The 19,147-nt window shown below is 39.0% G+C and overlaps 1 protein-coding gene across 9 annotated transcripts in view; it reads left to right on the forward strand.

Moving 5' to 3' along the window:
- Window positions 1-6,456: 6,456 nt before the first annotated feature.
- CEP162 (centrosomal protein 162) overlaps window positions 6,457-19,147 on the forward strand; it is a 50,319-nt gene continuing 37,628 nt past the window's right edge. For 6 of the 9 annotated variants that reach the window (XR_010613190.1, XM_065681309.1, XM_065681311.1 and 3 more), the window contains exons 1-4: window positions 6,457-6,559; window positions 7,533-7,618; window positions 8,431-8,534; window positions 13,421-13,559. Coding sequence is in view for 7 of the 9 variants with exons in the window: in XM_065681309.1 (XP_065537381.1) it covers window positions 8,475-8,534; window positions 13,421-13,559 (199 nt within the window). In the remaining 2 variants the exon portion in view is untranslated. Of the gene's footprint in view, window positions 6,560-7,024; window positions 7,092-7,420; window positions 7,446-7,532; window positions 7,619-8,430; window positions 8,535-13,420; window positions 13,560-19,147 lie in introns of those variants that run through there. The other 3 variants (XM_065681308.1, XM_065681310.1, XM_065681314.1) reach the window with 3 other exon arrangements.

A 19,147-nucleotide genomic window follows, 5' to 3' on the forward strand; every position in this document is an offset into this window, starting at 1 on the left:
CATGTGAACCCGAGTTTGAGGGGGGGTTATTCCTTCACTGGCCTTTTTTTCCATTCACTGGGGAAAAGGATTTCCTACCTGTTCACCTGGGCAGTCCATGGATCACCTGGTGGAGCAGAATGTGTATAGGCAACAGCTCCTGGCAAGGATCTGATTTTGTCCCCTCAGCTCTTAAGACCTGATGCTCAATTCCCTGTGTGGAAATGTAAGACTGAACCTCACAGCACGATTTCAAAGAAAATATAAAATGTGGAGCAGATTAGCTTAGGATGAAATTATAATGAGAAAAAAGCTTGAGGAAAAAGGTAATTGGGATAAATTTCACACTCCAGCTCTCCAGTCCAACTGTACCCTGTAACTACCTTTCGCCTGCTGAAAATGCCATAGAAATACTACTAACAGCAGCTTGGATCCTAGGAATACTGCTCATTACAGACATGAAGACAGGAAAACTGTGGAATACATTATTGGTTTAGAAATTAAATCATACTCCTGGCAAATAAATCAACAATCATTCCAAATTTTCTTTCTAAAAATGTAGGCTGATATATTGCAAGGCAAGTGATCCATCAACAAAGTATGACCTTTCAAGCCAGAAGACAATCCTGTCCAGTAACTAACTGCTTAGTGAAATTACTACCTCAGCAGCAAAATTACAACAAGCCTTTTTCCAGAAGCCACCAAGACTCAAGTCAACCATTGCCTATCAAGCTTGAAGTCTGGTGCTTACAGCTCCACTCCTGTATAAGATGCAAAGAGCCATGCAAGCATGCTGAACTCTCAGCCTGTCACGAGGGGCTGAACCACTGCAGCAAACTAGTATTGGATTAGTATTAGTTATCGTACATGAATGCACCTGCTGCTATGCCGCATGTTAGTCCCAGGGAACACAGACTTAGAGGTACCAGAGAAATGCCAGCAGTCACATGCAGGTAAAGAACAGATTGGAGGGACTGTTCTCATACACCTCTATATTATAAGGAACAAGCACCATGCTCCTCAGCTGCAGCCACCACTGGTGTGGGGCATACTTAGAGTTGGGCTTCAAGCAGGAAATGTTCCTGGCCTCTAATAGATGCGAATCTCAATGTTGTGGATGCACAGGAACTTTAAAGACATTTTCACTGATTTTCCCAAGAAAATTTTCCACCTCTTCCCTTCAGCAGAGACTCCAACCCAGAATAAGCATCCTGTACTAGAAGGAGTGAAGCACGATCCCTGGCCAAGTGGGTGTTCCAGGTTCCCACCACTCCAATAACAGATCATTTTTAAATCAACCCCTAAAAAAACCCCATGAAGACCTCCCAGTTGCACTGAATGCCACAGTTTGATCCTTTTTTGGCCATTAAGATAAAATGTGATGTTATGACTAGCTGTATTTTAGGAAGAAATCTCCTGTGGCAATCCACAAGCTACCTTATTTTCAGAGCAAAATGTTAAAAATTGCAAATCTATCACTTTAGATCTTCCGCTGTTTCTGTAACGACAAATATAATCGCACTTGCCATACTGCACTTTTTTGGATACTTATCTGCACAGAAACGATCTTCCTTTAAATTAGGTTTTTAAGATAAACACACATGCATGTGCTGTTTATTGTACTTTAAAATACCCCCTCAAAAAACCCCAACCAGTTGAAAATGCCTCAAACTGCATTTGGAGAATGACCTGAGATGTGGGAAAGTTGTCTGTTGCTTATGTTATTTTTTCACCCACTTTTGAGTGCTTTGAGGCTACATTTCCCCTGAGTTATGACAGATATTGCCACCCACCTTAGTTCTTCCTGCCTCTGCCCTAACAGAACCTCTTTGTTGTTTTATCTAATCAGATTCAGAGGCCCTGCTAGAGTTGGCTCTTTCAGACTGTTCAAAGCGCTTATATTTCTTATTTCCCAGGCTTCAGAAGAACTAAAAATAACCAAGTGAAAATCTGAAATGCAAAGCTAATATTCTTGCCAGTGTTAAGGAGATATGTTGTCAGGATTAACGAGAGATTTTACAGATCTGAAAAATCTGAATAAATCAGAACACTTAATTTTTCTTTGCTGAGTTTTCTGAGTTTAATCTTTCCTAATCTGCTAAGAATTTTTTATAACAATATTTACCTTAATTTTTTCCTGAAGCAAAGATATGCAGTGTATCTTCATGCAAAGTTCAAAATTTATTGTAAAACTTTCTATATACAAAGGAGAATATTCATTCTCCTTATTAATTTAGATGAGGGTTTGCAGTTCAAACCATTTGGCGGTGAAAGCAACCCAAGTTCTTCCTCCAGTCCCCATTGCAGAGTAGGAGTCATAGGTGTGTCACCTGATGCCAAGTACTGAGAATTTTTGCTGGCAAATGACCTGCAGTCGGCATAGGGCAGGAACATTTGGTGAGTTTAAATGTGCTACAGTTGGTCAAACCAGACACATTTGCATCTATCTTTGCACAACAATTTTCTCAGGATTTATCAAAAGTGAAAGCTCGTAACAAGAGGGATCTTGCTGCACTGGTTGTGTTGCTCAGTAAAGCAATGATTATACAGAATGGATAAATGGAAGAAAAAGCAGTGTAAAATGTCAGCAAATGCACTTCTTTCAAGTTGAGAGAGTGAGAAGCAGCTATAATTAGTGACTGCAAACATTCATGCTCTTGAAGGAACTTGTAACTACTTCCTTTTGCTGGCAATAGCAGTTTTCTCTATGATGGGGAAGGGTTTATTCTTGCAGCCAGTACTTACAGCAATTTTGTGCTCCCCTTCTTCAAGAGGAACTGAAAAGCTGGAAGCACAGGGCACAACGTAAAGGCAGTTACGCATTCAGACAAATTAGCCAAAGGGAGGATCTGTTTTTAAAAAGTCCGAGATACAGTGCATGTCTGCTAACTTCCAGAAGCTGGGAACTGGCCACCAAAGTGACAGCCCAGCTTCTAAACTTACAGCCATTCAAGGGATCCAGGCTTGAAGCAGAAATAAGATTAGCGACTGGTCTAAGCCTCTGGAATAATTAGAAACACAACATAGAATTTAGTTCTCAGCCCGTGGAGAAGCTGCATGATGGAAAAACCCGGCAGGTGAGATGTTAAACTGAGTTCAAGTTAGCTACCGTAACTCAGTCAACCAGAAAACTGGACCTCGGGATCTGAGGACTATGGCTAATCAGCAGTGGAACAGAATAAGACCTGCAGTGAAACAAAAGTGACAGAATTTAAAATGTTCCTTTAAAATAAAATTATAGTTAGGTGAACTATTTTATAACTAAACATAACTTAATAATGCCAGACTATCATTATCTCTTGCACAAAATAGAGTTCCACATAATTTTTCCATTTTCTGTGCAACTTGTAATTTTGCAGCAGGCTTTTCTTTTTTTTGATGCATATACTGGAAAGGGTTTTCATTGCATAGTCATGTAAGGAAGCATATCACAGTGGGCATGCACAGAGAATGCAGTTTTAGCTTCTTAATTCACCACTGTTTGTTTGCTTTTCATTCAGTATGAAACTGTTAACCTCTAAAAAAACATAACCAAGAATATGGCTAAATATTTATTATCTTAATCTCATATTTCACATATTTTCAAGTTCAGTACTGAAATACTATCTAACCCGATGCCTCAGCCAAAGTGGATGTGGCAGACGTTTTGCTGCTTTTTTATTTGATGTCTTTTTCCCCACTGACATTTACGGATGATATGACTCTGTTAGACAACAAAACAGAAGTATGGATATTTTATACCTTTAAATTTTACCATTAACTCTTTGAAATTATTCCATTAATATGCGAAGCCTTATATTTTAGCAATAATAAAAAAATGTCCTAAGTGTACACATGCCACACATTTAAATGAGAAGCCAATGACTACAGCGAGAAAAAAATCAGTTTTCACAGGAGTCAACAAAAGTTTCCCACCCATGTCAGCAGAGCCAGAATTTTACCTTAGAACCTATTTCAGAACCTGTGACCACCCTTTTGCTTTAATCACATTGCTGCCCAAATTGCCACATTCCTGGCTGAAATCCACGGCTAGCCCTGCGCTCTGTTTTCTAAGCTCCACTGCTAAGAGCTTGTTGGCATTAGAAGGAAATGAAAATCTTTTAAGTGGCTATTGTGCATGTTATTTGAATGCACTGGATGACATTTCAACACCAGGCAATGCCTCCTCTCCACCACAGTCATCAAGAGTGGTTTGGTGGTTTCTTTCCTTCCCATATGGGCACTGAGGTTTCCAACAGCATTGATCCCTCTGCACATTTTTCTATACTTTGTACAAGCCTCTTTGAACCTATTCCTGCAAACAGAGAGGCTTCAATGTGCAACAGTTTTTCAGCAGCTTGCAGGACTGAGCCCTTGATGTGATTATTTGATTGTATATGAAGTAACTCTCATGATCAATGAGTGATGTCACAGCTATCACTTTGAAGTTAACGGCAAAATTTGCATTGGCTTAAATCTGAGCAGGATCAAGGCATGCAGCATCAGACTGACACCCCTTAATTAATTTCCATATTTCTCTTTAAATGCTCACGCCTCACTCCATGCTTTTTCATGAGACCAGAGAAGAGAGCAAATGCTGGAAACTGATGTTTTCACCAGCAATAGGCTGTCACGCGTAACAAATAGTTCTAGAATATGAGTTTCTGTGGGCATCCTGTCCTTGATGAGCTCCCACGTTTCCCACAGACAGCAGCAGAAGTTGCACACAAAGATGAAATAAATGATCCATACCTTGCAAATGGAAATACAATACTCCATCTGCAGACAAAAGGCCTGACTGAAGGAAGTGCTTCAGCACCTTTAGTCATTTCTACAGACTTCGGTGGAAAATAGCCTGTATTTCTCTGCTTCTTTGAATTAAACTATAATTTATACTTGCATAAAAAAAAAAAAATCTGGGATACATAAAGGCCATATTGGAAGCACGGTCTTTATTTCTCAAGCTAACAGGAAATGAGAGACAGTAACAAGATTCTAACTAGCCTCTCACTTGCACCGAGTATCCAACGCTCGCTGAAGAAAACTTCCTTTCAAAATCTTTTCATTCCAAGTCTGCTCAACAGAGAACCAAAATATGTGTGTGTGTGCGTGCGAACAATGTTCATTTGTATTCTTAAGTGAGCTTGTTTTATTTTGCCATTTACTAAATGCTGGCGTAAAAATTCCTAAAGCAACGTGACTCTCACAACAAACACAATTGACAGACCCTGGCTGGAGAGCACATGCAAGCACAGACTGCAATTGTTCTGTGGTTATTTGAAAGACAGTGGTCAGGGAAACAGGGGTCATTAATTTCTCTGTGTATTTTAAACATTTCCAGAGATGTGCTAAAATGCATTAAAAGCACAGCAGCTGACATCTAAGGCTGAAACATTAGAAAAAGCTTTAGAAGTGGATTTCTGTGTAAGAGCGAGAAGGAATGGTTTGGGTTTTGACCTCTGCAGTAGGGAAAGCAATGCACTTTTCACATATTGCTTTTCCAAAAGACAGCTGACCAACTCCTGGAGAAGCACATCCCTCAGAAATTTGAGGCAGGGATTTTGGCTGCAGGTGGCCAGTGTTTGCCCCACAGGAAAGAAACAAAGCTTGTCCTCTGTGTGGACCTGGCATTGCCACCAGACAAGGAAACACACTTATCAGAGAATCATAGGTTGGTTTGGCTTGGAAGGGACCTTAAAGATCACCTGCTTCCAACCCCCTGCCATGGGCAGAGCCACCTCCCACTAGACCAGGTTGCTCAAAACCCCTGTGCCCAACCTGGCCTTGAACACTGAGGGATGGGGCAGCCACAGCTTCGTTGGGCAACCTGTGCCAGCGCCTCAGCACCTTCACAGTAATGAATTTCTTCCTAATATCTAGTCTAAATGTACCCTCTGTCAGTTTAAAGCCATTCCCCCTTGCCCTGTCACTATACGCTCTTGCAAAAAGTTCTGCTCCAGCTTTCTTGCAGGTCCCTTCAGGTACTGGAAGGCCGCAATAAGGTCTCCGCCTATTTAGTTTTAATTCCGCCGCTCCACCCGCAGTCTAACACAGAAAACAACGCGAGCGGCAAGCTCAGAACCGACAGCGAGGGAACGACCACGGCCGCCTCCAGCCGTGGGGCAGCCCGGGGCAGACAGTCCCGACCCCGTCCCGGCGGAGGCGGGTGCGTGGGCCGGCCACGGCGGGCGGGGTGCTGCCGCGTTATCCTGCCGTGACCTCTCACGGTAGAAGCAGTGTGTGGCGGCACCGCCGCCCAGACGCTCTCCCCGGGGCCGGTCTCCAGCAGGTGGCGCCGGTGCCGCACATCACCGCGCGGGCCGGCCCGGGCCGTGCAGTGCCCAGCCGCCCTTTGCCACGGTAGTAATGGCCGCGGGGCACCGTGCGCTGCTGTCACGTGTGGCGCCACGCGCACCGTGGTGGGAGGGGCGAGGAGGGAAGGAAGGCGGCGGATTGGTCGGGATCACTTGCTATGCCCTCCCTCCCCCGTCGCGGTGTGCCTCGGCGGGCGGTACGGTGGCCGCGAAGGTTTCCTAGGCAACCGCGCCGTGCCGCCAGCGAAGGAGGCCGCCAGGGCCGAGGCGGGCTCGGCGTGGCCCAGGTATGCTGCTGGCCCCCGGGGCAGAGCAGCCCTCGTCTCTGAGCCGCTCCGTCCCCCGCCTCTCTGCGGCGCTTTCTCGCGGTCCGCGGAGCTGAGCTCTGCTGTTCGGCTCGGCCTGGCGGTGCTCCGTTAGCGGCTTCTCTTCTCCCTTCCCTCCCGGCCGCACGTCTCCGAGCTCCCGCCCTGCCGGGGCTGTCGCACTCGCTCGGCAGCACTCGCTGAGCGCAGGGGACGGGGCTGGGGTTGGGACGAGCCCGTCAGTGCCAGGGGTGCTGCCGGGCCTCCGCCGTGCGCCTGCTCTGCGGGTGCTTTAAGGGAAGCCGAAGGAGGATGGGGTCGTGGCTGGTCCTGACGCTGGGATGATTAAAAGATTATGTGAAATGTGTTGGGCTGTATAAGCTTTCCTTCATCCCTGCGATTTAGTCATATCTTACGAAACCTTCTGTTTTCTGCACTGTCTTGTAGCATATACCTCAGTAGGTGACTTCTTTGTTGTACGTACAAAGTCATTTGTGAGCCTCCAGTTCTCAAGGTATGGCTGTAGTGTGTTTGCTAATGGTGATGTTTGTCGATAATCTTCTCTTACGGAGATTGGCGGACATATTTGTTGTCCCTTGAAAAAACTAAGTTTGATATTGTTAGATTTTGTAAAATGTGTAATTACAGGGCAGACAGAAGATAATGTGAGAAGAACGTTTTTTTCCTAAGGCTGAAATTAAGTATTCTCCATTTGCTGAAGTAGTTGTCACAGCTAGTAAAGCATGTAGTGTTTAGTTAGCATCTAGTGTTTAGCGTCTAGCGTTCTTTGTAAAAATATAAAAGGATACTGGATTGTGTCGTGAGAGGTAACCATGTTTTCAGAGATAACTGCCAAGTGGATATAAGGGTATGTTACTCAATAAGTGTACATTACAAGGATAGCTTACTGAATTCATAGGCAGTCTGCTATAACTTTTTTTTTTACCTGCTGAAGGTAAAACGTCGGGTGGTCTATGGATGAATAAGGAGTGAAAGCAGGAAGCACTTGTCACAGCTCACCTGGCAAAATCAGTTTCCTAGGTGGGTAACAGTCCCGTGTGCTGAGATGGCTCCATACTGAGACAAGTTTTATTTAATGGTAAAAGCATTTCTGGAAGCGTTTAGCCTTTTTATGTTTACATAGAAGAGGCTGGGATAGTTTAATGTTATACATATGCAGTTTTGAACGTAGCTATATATGTTGAGCAGCTTGATATAAAAAAACTTTGTAGATTTTTGAGTGTGGAGTATATGTTATACCTGAGAAGTCAACAGAAATTTCAGGGAATGGGAGGGGGACAAGTGCCACTGGCCTTCCATGTCAAGGCAAATCAAACCAAATGTCATCCTATAATCTTTAAACACTTTCATGTATTTATTGTTTACTGAGTTTTAGGCACAGTGAGGACAATGAAACTATTTAAAAGGCCAGGTGTCTCCAATTCTGGAGAAAAAATGTAAAAAGGAATTCAAAGGCCTTAAAATAGATGGGAAGTATTACTGCAGCAGATTCTTGTTCGTTACCAAAACGCATAGTTGTGGATAGCTAAGAGAGCTATCTTTTGAAACGTAAAGATGTTGAAGAAAATCATATTTTATCCGTTCCCCAAATTTTAATTGCTGAAGCTGTTATTTTGGGAATGTGCATTTTGATCATAAGGAATTTTAGGTGATCCAGGTATGTTTGCATTGATTGTTTTATTCAGTAAATAATTTAGATTAGGGGTGGGAGGAATGAAATCTGTCCTCACTCTCGAGATTTATTTTTTGCTTAAAGCTGTCTATGAAAATAAGAAAACACTGGGTTGCCTCTAATTTAAGATGCTTATAATTAATTTTATTTTAAATCTTAGGTTTTAAACTCTGTTGTTTGGAAGGTAACATCCAGGTGCAGATTATGGCTCATCGACTTTCTAAAGAAGAATTAGATGAGCAGTTTGAAGAGTTTCTGAAAGAGGTATGTTTTAGAGGAAGGTTGTATCCTTTTTCTTTAAAACAGAGGGGGAAATTGAGAATGGAAGAATATGAAATGGAAGATGCAGCTGTGTTTTTTATCACATAATTCACGCAGCTGTCAGGTTGGGGTCTTTGCAAGGTCTTAACTTAATTGCTACACTTAATTCATACTATGCTGTGGTATTTAAATTGAAGAGTTTTGTGATTAAATAAGTATTTTTATTTATTTATCATCACTGCTGGGTTATATCTTCAGAAAGAGCCCTTTGTCATTTTTGTTTCAATTTAACTATGTTATTTAGTAACAGATGCTTCAAATTAATATAATTGAAAATGAGATTAAAAACTTTTCCTGTATGTAAGCATAAGCTATGTTTTAGGAATTTCCTTATTTTTCTATGCAATATCTAATTTCACTGAATTCTATTTAAGTGTTCTTACTGGTCCTAACAAAATGGATTATGTTGCAGTGATTAGAAAATTTTAATTTGATTCTTCTTATTCCTCATGGTGCTTGATGATTTTGAATATGGGGAAATCAGTGGGTTATGACTTAAGCTAACAATTATCAGATTTGCTCAAATGCACTAACTAGGTATGGGGTTTTTTTTCACTACATATAGACCTTTAATTTCAGAATTTTCCCTGTGGTCTATCAGACACACAGTATAGTAACCCTGAGATATAAATACCACACCTTAAGGGCTTTGTTAAATTCTATTACTGTGTGTAAGTGTAGCTAATGATAGCAGAAAATATTCTTGGGGTTTCTGTTATATGTAATGCATGCTTAAAGTGTTTTTAATGTAGAGGATGTACTACAGTTTAATTGTGAAGAATGTAGGTGCTGGATTCTATAAAAATTGCACTTTGTACTGTACAGTAAAGATCTGTAGTAACAAGAGGCTTCTTTTTCAAGAAGACTTTAACTTTCCCAGGTAGGTCTGTAACTCATGTAAAGGTAACTGAGCTGTCTGAAATTGAGAGAATAGAAAACCATAATGCCATCTGAAAATTAAGATTCACAAATAAGTTAGAGGTGAATTTTGTCATGTAATTTGATGATGTAATTGAGATGACATTCTTCAATTCATTGAAATTATAGTTAGTAAAAATAGAAAATTAGGCTGTGCATTTCTGTCAAAAGTTTTTTACTATTGTTATAAAGGGAGTTGCTCTGGGGAAGAGGAAGGAGGCTTATTCCTTGATTTATTTTATGCATCTGTCAAACTCTGCATATGATTGCTTCTAGCATTTTGTTCTGCATTTGGAGTGTTCTTCATGCTCCTCAGCTACTGCCAACATAGAGAATGCTTGAGTTAGAAAAAAATTAAAATAGCTGCACTGAATTATTTTAAGTGGTATTTGGCATGTTCCAGAGAATATAACTTTTAATAACTCATGTCTTAATTGTTTTTTACAATTTCAAACGAAAACTGTTTTAGTATAGTATACCATGACAGATGATGCTACTAATATATATACTACCGATCCAGTAATTAAAAATATGCAGTATGTTTGCGAGCTAGATACAGACCCAAATAACAATGACATTATCTACTCTACGTTACTTTGTATGTCAGCATCTTCTGTTATGTCCCTCCCTTTGCTTTTGTTTTTTTTTTATAAAAAGTGTGCAGCCCTTTAATGTGAAGATGAGAAACTGGTGTGCTCCACTGGTTGAAATTGCTGTGTAGATGATGTTTGTGTTGAGAGTATAACAGCAAGGGGGAACAGGAACACTTTCTTAGTAGTTTGAGAAAGGTTTAATATTGTTTAAGCAAATCTTTTAGAGAAGAAATGGAGCGAAGTGGGTTTTTTTTTCTTTCTTTTTCCCTTTTAAATAACTCATGGTGAAACTGGCTTTGGTTTTTTGTTGGGCTTTTTTTGGGGGGAAAGGGTTTTATGTACGTTTGTGATTAAAATGTATAAAGTTGTAAGAGACTGCATACACAGTTGGATGGTGCAGGTCTCATATGGGGATTAAACTCAAGTCTTCTGGCATTTGCTCTGAAGCTATCAGTGAAGAGGATTTTCTAGGCTTTTGTAAATATACAGAAGGAAACATAAATAAGAGATAACAATTGCTTTATGTAGGATAGGTCTTCTAATGATTCCTTCTACCTGGTCAGGCTTCTTTCCAACCCCTTGCCAGAACAGCCTATTGTCATCCATGATTCTCTCTTCCTCCTCAATTGTATGTGTACTTTTGGTCCTTCTGCTCCTCACCACTGGTATCTTGTTTTAGCATGCTTCCTCTGTCATCACTTTAATTTCCCTTAAGCATTGTCTGTCATTGGTATAGCTCCTAGGATTCAGAGTGTTGGCCGTGATGTTCCCTTGGGACATGCAGCATGAGAAGCTCTTTCTAATACACCGTGCTTCAATTAATTGCTTTTTTGATGACACTTCAAGCAAAGCAAAGTTACGAAAAAGCCATTGTCTGCTTCTAGGTTGGCTTATTCTGCTTGATATTCACGGGCAGTTGAGGAGGAAGACTTTCAGAAGGAAAGGCTATACCATCTTTATTAGGAAATCTGTAGAATAGTACCTGGAAGAGTAAAACTACACATTAAACCGTGTTTGAAAAAACACTTTTCATTTTTATTAGAAGATCAAATATATTAAAAAAATAATTGTGTACTAAAAAGATCATTTGGAGTTGTATTGACAAAACGTGATGAAATAATTAGGACAACTGATCATGAAAGTTTGAGTGGTTTAGATACAATCCTGTGTTACCTGTCTACCTTAAGTTTCTTCATGTGTACAGGAGGTGGTAAGATGATTATGTGCCATGTAACTGTCACAGTTGTTAAAACTGGCTCTCTTTATTTTTTATTTTTTTTTTATTTTTAGTTAAGATTAAGCAACTGGCACTTTTTTCTTCTTTTTCTGTGCCTGTATTCCTGAAAGGCTGACCGGCTGTTTTTATAGAGGAGGGGAAGGAAGAAATCAGTGCCACTTACTGGTGCTGAAAAGCCATTACTGGTCCAAATAAATCAATCAACTTTTTTTATTTAATTTTTTCAAAGGAAGAAGAAAGTCTGTAAGTTTCGCTGTTGAAACAGTGATGTTGGGAAAAATGCACTAGTATTTTTGTCCCATCTGCTGCAACTTTACTGTGTGCAATTGACAAGATGGCTGGGCCTAGAAAGTTTCCAGAACCTGGGAACAGCCTGTGGGAGTTACAGTTTCTTTAGTTACAAAACTCTAAGGAGTATGAACATCACTGAAGTCCTGCTTGCAGAAGAGAGGATACTGTTAGTCATAAAAGAAACAGCAAGTGATAATAGAGCTTGCATCAAGCACCTGTCAGTACTTCTAGCTAGCAGGAGGCACTCCAGCCTTCAGGGACAGTGACACTTGTACTTGTGACGTGTATTATTTACAGGACGTTTATTATGAATGTAAAGCTGTTTAGTTCTGTGTCACTGAGCCAATGGAAAGAAATTGCAGCATATCCTGTTGTCTGGCGGTTTCATAATTTATAAAAATTGTGTTTTAAAATGCAAGGCTTAGAGAACTTAAATTTTCTTACTGAGACAGTGTGATGGGCATTTAGTTTTCTCAAGTAAAATGGTAACCTCTAAAGATGTTACTGGTCAGAGATATTCACAATAATTTTATTTTCTTATAAATTCTTTTTATTATATGGTAGTTCTCAATAATTGGCATTTGATTTATGGATGTTCTTTTTAGGCCCGTATAAATTGTGACATTAGGCATATAGTAAAGGTAGGTTTTAATGGTAGTGCGTTTGATGTAATAGGAATCAGACAGTGGACTGCAGAGACTATCAATTTTTCTTATTTGGGGCTATTGCAAAAGGTTTTGAACTTTTCACATGTGATGCATTTCTTTGTTTCTTATGTTTTATGGCTTTTTGCTGACTCTGTTCATTGTGTTCTTTAAGACACTTACAGACATTTGGGTTCAACAACTGTGGCTAAATTTTAGATAAAAAGTCTGCCCCTTCCCTTAACCCTATGTTTACTGAGTTTAAGCACAAGAGAGAAAAAAAAAAGCAGCATGTAAGGTTGCAGTGCACTAGCTTAATGAATATATTTCTTTGTTCAGTGTCTGGATAGCTAATTGTGGCTCTGGGCCTGCTGTGAGGAAAAGAGCAGAGATTAGTTAAAAAAAAAAAGCTGCATCACTTCAAAAAAAGTGCTGTTGTCTTATGAAGAGTGTAGGGGTCATTTCCTTCCTGCTAACTCTTCGGTAACTTAAGTTCATAGAATGTTCGTACTTGTAGACTTTTGCTTTGTTGATTTAAGCCATCAGTTAAAATCAGCGTGGATGACTAACCCATATGAAAGTTTGTTACATAGTTGGGTAGGAATGGCTCTGGCATTTCTCTTAATTTCCATGAACCCAAAGTATAAAATTAGTTTTTGAAATACGATTTGCTGGGAGCTAAAATGTTGCTTGTGAAGGCTTATTTTTTAGAATATTAATCACATTAATCATCATGTACAAAGCAAGGCCAACGCAAAACTGTTTCTGCTCTATTGAATTATCTTCAGGGATATAGTCACAATTTTGATTCTTGTATGTCGTAATTAAACGAAAAAGTGTAGATTATGCTGTTCATTTGGGTAGGTTAAAAGTTAACTACTTAGTTATATAATACTGGCATATACTGGCATATACTGGCATATATAATACTGGCAAATACTGGCAATGGGGTTATTATCGTATGAAGTACTATGCCACATGAAAACAGTTTTCTTACTCAACTTTGTCATGCATTTACAAAAAGGCAGACAGTGGTGAGTAAAGAGAAGCATCTGAACGCAAAAGTCCAGAACTGAGTGGCTGAAAGACAGTCAAACAATGTGAAAATAGGAATGTTGTCTTTAATCTGATATGCATTTGACTCAGTCTTTTTCAGATGATTCACTTGGAAATTCAAAGAAAAAATCCAGCATTCTTGAGACATTGGGACAGCCCAGGAAAAAAGAAACAAAGAAAAAGGATTCTGTGCTGTGGTGGCTATCTGAAGAAGATTCGAACAATGGTGGTAAATAATGTAGTTTTGCAATATTTTGGCCACAGGGGGTCAGGCTAGTTCTTTTTCATGCTTCATATAGGCCTGGGCTCAGATGAAGTTGGTGCCACTCAAGTACTATAGAACGTTATACGGTGTCCTAAATGCAAGTTTGTAAGGTATAAAACTCAAATTGTTTTGTTTTGGTTTTTAGAGGGATTGTATTCAAGCTGTAAGCAAGTTTTCTGCTATTTCTGTAGCTTCCAAGTTACTAAAACTTGTAAACACATTATAAATAGTAAGATAATTAAAAAATATAACATGAATTCTACGGAAAAGTTTGTAGGTGTGTTTTGTAACCAGCCTGTTCTTTGTACTGACTTTTATAGATTTCTGTTTTCAATAGAGGAAAGGAAAAAGACAGATTTGTATAAACTTACACTATTTGCAACTTTTATAATAAGCTGTGGAGGCAAAGAAACTTTTCAACAGCACCTGATTCAGAGATGTATGTCTGTCAGTATTCTCAACATTTCCATTGCCAAGAACCATGGCTTAAGGGGAAAAGGGCAGTCATGACATGATTGCTAGTTCAATATTGACTTGGTCACATAGTTCTGGAAGAAAATACATTATTGTTTGTAAGCTTTGCACCTCTAGTTTTCAATTTCTTCATTGTTTTCTTTCTGGGTAATACAGCTTATGAGTAGTTAGTTTCCACAGGGTGACAGTCTCTTGTTCTTGTAGTAATTGGTAGTCTTGTATTAATTGCTTCTTATTTTCCTAATTTGTATAACTTGCAACTGGAGCTTAACAGAAAGTTCCAGAAATCAGTTTTTCATATGACAGAGTTAAGATACTGCTGGTAGTCTCAGATATTAAGCATAGCTGTGTCCTGTCGGTGTCGTCATATTAGGAGTGAAATCATAGCAGTTGTGCCATTGTCTGGACTGCTTATCTGTCCTTGGCCTTTTAAAATATTGCTGGAAAACTCAGATATGATGGAGTTTCTACCAGGTAGTTATGAGGTGTTACAATTTCCTTACAGCTTTTCCAAAACTGAAAGGACAGAGTGTTCATGCTGGGCAAAGTGGGAGAATTAAGCAGTTAGCATGACCTCATTTTTCTACGTACTATCAAAGAAAATTTTCAGGTGACTTTAGAAGTTCATCATTCTTCCATGTTTTTTCTGAGATGCCTGAGGCAACCAGTAAAGTACTTTGTTGCTTCTCATGCTACTTAAACCAAAACACTCTGGGATAGGTACTTAAAAGGCAGGGTGATTACGTTTTAGAGAACAGTGCTTGTATGGGCTAAGTACAATGCAAAGTGGAATCAGAAGTAATATGATCGTATCAAGTTGTTCCCATCAAACCAATGCCACCACTTTTATTTTTTTAATTAAGGATATCTTATTAGCTGTGTAGTTTAACCAGAGGCAAAGAACTGAAACATGCTTGATACGCAGTTTATTGACATATAAAATAGAGTTCTGGTAAACTTTTTAGGGGGTCTCTTAAAAAATGCTTCTCCTTTAACAGGAAAGCATTCAGCTTGTGGGACTGCCCAGTTTTGCCAGTGTTGAATGTGTTTACGTGCAAAAGAAGCAGTTCATGTACATATTCTTGATGAGGAACTGGATGAGTTGAAAGTAATCTGTGAATCAAAGGTCTAACATATCTTGGCAGTTGTACATAATGAAACTAAGAATACAAGAATATGGGGCAAATATTCTAGATACATGCACTGAATTCTTCCCTGAGCACCATTTTTGCCAGCCAGGTTATTAGTTTTATTTCATCTGCACCTGTCATCATTCTGCATAGAATTCTGTGCTTGAGGACACATGCAGTAAGTCATATTCCACCTAGTACTTTAATATTACCAAGCAGAGAGGCCTTTAAGTTTAGCTAAAGGGTTTTCCAGGCTCTATCTCGATGAAAAGAAAATAGCTCTGTGGCATGAAGCAGGGTTCCTGGTTGTATCATCCTGTTAGGAAAGGACTATGTTTGCCACACTGGACACTTGCTAATGGTAGCAGGTGTGTTAACATAACTGTAATAGATTAGGAAGTGCATGGCAGAGAAGCAGTCTGTAATATGATGAATGCCATTCTGCTAATGTCTACTCGTAGGGCAATTAACTTAGAGTGAGAAAGGAGCCCTTTGCTGAGGCTGCCTTCAGTATGAACTGAGTGCTCCTCTGCAGCTGTGATAATAGATAACCTTTACATAGCTATAACTGAGAATGATGCATCCCACTTATAAAGGGGAATTTATACATGTGTACACATTACAAACTATGCTACAATTTCAGGTCACGTGGATAAACTGGAAGTGGTTAAAAATGTGGTCAGGTGACTGGAAGGAATTCAGGTCAGGTGGCTGGAAGGAATTCAGTGTGGATAGGCTTCTATAGAACTGTTCTTTATTTCCTCTGTGTGTCTTTTTGTCTTGTGTGCTTCAAAACATTTCATTCAATACAGTTTTGCCAGATCTAATATTCTTCAGCAGGTATATGATGTGTAGTATGTTGCTCAGAGGTATTAATAATGGAGGAAGGCACAGCATTGTAATACAAGTTTCAGCATGGGACGACAGAGAAGATGATACTTTAGAATTGTAGAATTTTGTAAGGTTATTAATTGTGCCCTAAATAGCAAAATCATTGTCCTGTGGGGAAAAAATAATATTACTGTGATGATAGTAAATATGGCAGTAAGCTGAATTTCATTTCTGTAAGGTGTAATGTTTGCACGCTTCGATGTTTTGTGGAGATCCTTGTATATTCTTCTAGGCTTGAACCTCCATATTGGTTGCAGATAGGACTTTATTGCTGTCATCTAATAGAATAATTACGTTTAAAATGTTTTGTCATCTGGAATCAAACTTACATAATTGCATGAATCTTATCTCCACCCACAGTGCTGCACTGCATTGCAAATACTTGTTCCATATGTATGAGTTGATGTGTTTGGGTGGCATTGTGTAGAGGTGCTGTTATATTAAGAAAGTCTGGCCAATCATCTTGAGTAAGGCAGAAAGCTGATAAGTTGCTTCCAGTCTGAGGTTTTCATTTTGAGTTACTTTGGTATCTATATCGTGTCATGTCTTCTTGAAAGACACAAAGAGAGATGACTAGAAGACTAAATATATGCTGTACATTTATGTATTGTGTAATAGTTTTTTTGCAAGGCATCTTGTTAAAAAAAGTGCCAGGAAAATAGCTAGGGATTTGAACTAATAGCCTGTTTTCACTCTTTGTAGATTATTCATAAACAGTGTAGACTATTTCTGTTCATTTGGCTGAGAAATATGAAGTACATTTTAACATACCTCCACTTGTTATTCCAGGCATGTTTGAACTCTTTGTTCTTCAGCTTTAAACTGAAATGTGCAAATTATGATTCAAGATGCTGTCTTCTATATTTGACAGGTTAAACACCTACCTATAACTAATCCTTTCTACTTGCTTTTGTCGTTTAAATGATAAAATAGAAAATTGGATAATAAGAATTCCTGTCTTGTCTTGCTTGCCTGCCTGTTCTTGCTGTTTCTCATTTTTTTTAAAGATGTTCAAACAAGATTTGTTAAACTGAGAAAAGAGAAGAAACTGATGGAAAGCCATGCTGAAATAGTGGAAAACAGTGAGCAAAAGAGTCCGCATTCAGATTCCCAGTCTGGTATTTGATTAAATATGTTTTGCCATATTTATTCAGTATCAGCCTTATATAGTGCATCTAGTGCATTTCCTGTAGAAAATCCTTTGCAAATTGTCCTTTTGACCATAGTGTTGTTACTGAAAGCAAGCTGCCACTTAACTTCATTTGTCATTTCGAGAAGAAACTAACAAACGTGTGAACCTTTGCTCAGCTGTCGTTACATCATACATCACTTCCTACAGTGATGTAGTAGGACAGACATTAATGAATGTAAGCTGGGGGGGGGGATAACTTTGAAAATCTAAACAAAAATCAGTATGTTTAGTACAAAGAAGATCTCTTACACTCTCTGTATTTCATAGTCAAGAAACACTCGTATTCACTGTTCTACTTCTTTAATTTCAAAGACAGCAGTCAAGTAAGTATTCTACTTATTTATGTATTTATTTTTTTCCCCTCTGCTGACCAGAAGGCTGCTCTATGCATGCTGCCCCTGGAATAGAAGCAGTACAATTGGTGTAATAATGACAAAGTTGTTTGATCTGCAGGATTATTCTAGTCAACGTAACTTCAGATTCAACCTTTTATGTGTAGTCACTTTTTGTGCTATCTGAGGAGAAACTCCAAAGAATAATTAAGACTTCTAACGTTGGTACTTTAAATACTTTTGTATAAATGACAATAGCAATTAACGTGTATGTACTAGTTCAAACATGGTTTTGGTGTTAAATTGAAGCAGATGAATAATATTTTGGAGAGTTATGACAAAGAAATACTTGGCACTTGGCCTTTAGTTCATGTTGGTGATCACCTACACAGCCTATAGAATGTTCCCCTGTGTTAGCTTTCTAGAGCATGTATGCTGTCCTGTTTTCATAAGCCTCATTTGCATAGAATAACTATAAAGCATCTCGGTCTGGGAGATAAACACTAGCACTGAATCTGTTTCTTGAATTAGGCTTAATATTTGAAATTTGAGCAATAGGAGGACTTTGGTGGTTATTTTAAATTACTGTTTTAAAAGGCATCAGGTGTTTGCATTATTTACAACAGGAGGCAAGCTGTCAACACTTCTAGTTTCCCTGTAAATCAGGGAGAATAAATCTAGGGTAAGATGCCTCACTAGTGAACTTGGACATCAGCTGAGGGAATAAAGGACCTATGCCTCTTTGCACTGCACCTGTCATTTGCTCACTGGCTTTTTTTTAGTCATCTTGGATGTTTCTGAATTTTGTTACCTACTGGTCATGTGTCCCAGTAGTCCTGGTTCTAGATAGCAGAAGTGTTTGGCCTCATGTCCTAGACTACTTTTGCTCTCCCTTGTGTCAAGGTAAATTTGAAAGGCCTGTAACAGAGTTTTCTCTACATAGGCAATTCAAAACCCTCCTTCACCCTCACAATTTGAACAAGGGTACGTCTAATACAGTGCTAGGTTAAGGCGTATGAGGTGTGTAGTGTGACTCTCAGCTAAGTATCACAAGAGAGCACAGTTTTCAATGTTTCTAAAACTTTATTTTACTGATGTAAATGGAAGCTTGGTTGTGTTTGCTGGCAAGCAAGTCCTCACAAGGGTTTGAGCAAACAACACTCAGTTCTTGTACCTGACAGTGATAAAGACAGTAATAATGCACATTTATCTACCCATGTTTTTTCCACTTTGAGCTGGTTTAGATGCTTTCTTTCAAAACTTGTAGTATAAAGCTTCTTTTATTATTTAAGTAGTTTTACTAGTTTTCTTTTTCTTCAGGTAACATATTGAGCTCCAGGAACAGTGTATTTGAATGCAAAGTATACGTGGAGCAGGAAGGAATTTGTCTTTTGTTTTAATTAAAAAGAAAAGAAAGTTTTATTCTCAGAAGTTATAAGTATTAACTCATATTATTAGTTATAGCTTGAAAATTATTAATAATTAAATCTACAAGAAACTGACATAATTTTTTTTACAGAAGTGTCAATTTGA

The sequence above is a fragment of the Lathamus discolor genome, chromosome 5 (assembly GCF_037157495.1).
Source record: "Lathamus discolor isolate bLatDis1 chromosome 5, bLatDis1.hap1, whole genome shotgun sequence".
NCBI lineage: Eukaryota > Metazoa > Chordata > Aves > Psittaciformes > Psittacidae > Lathamus > Lathamus discolor.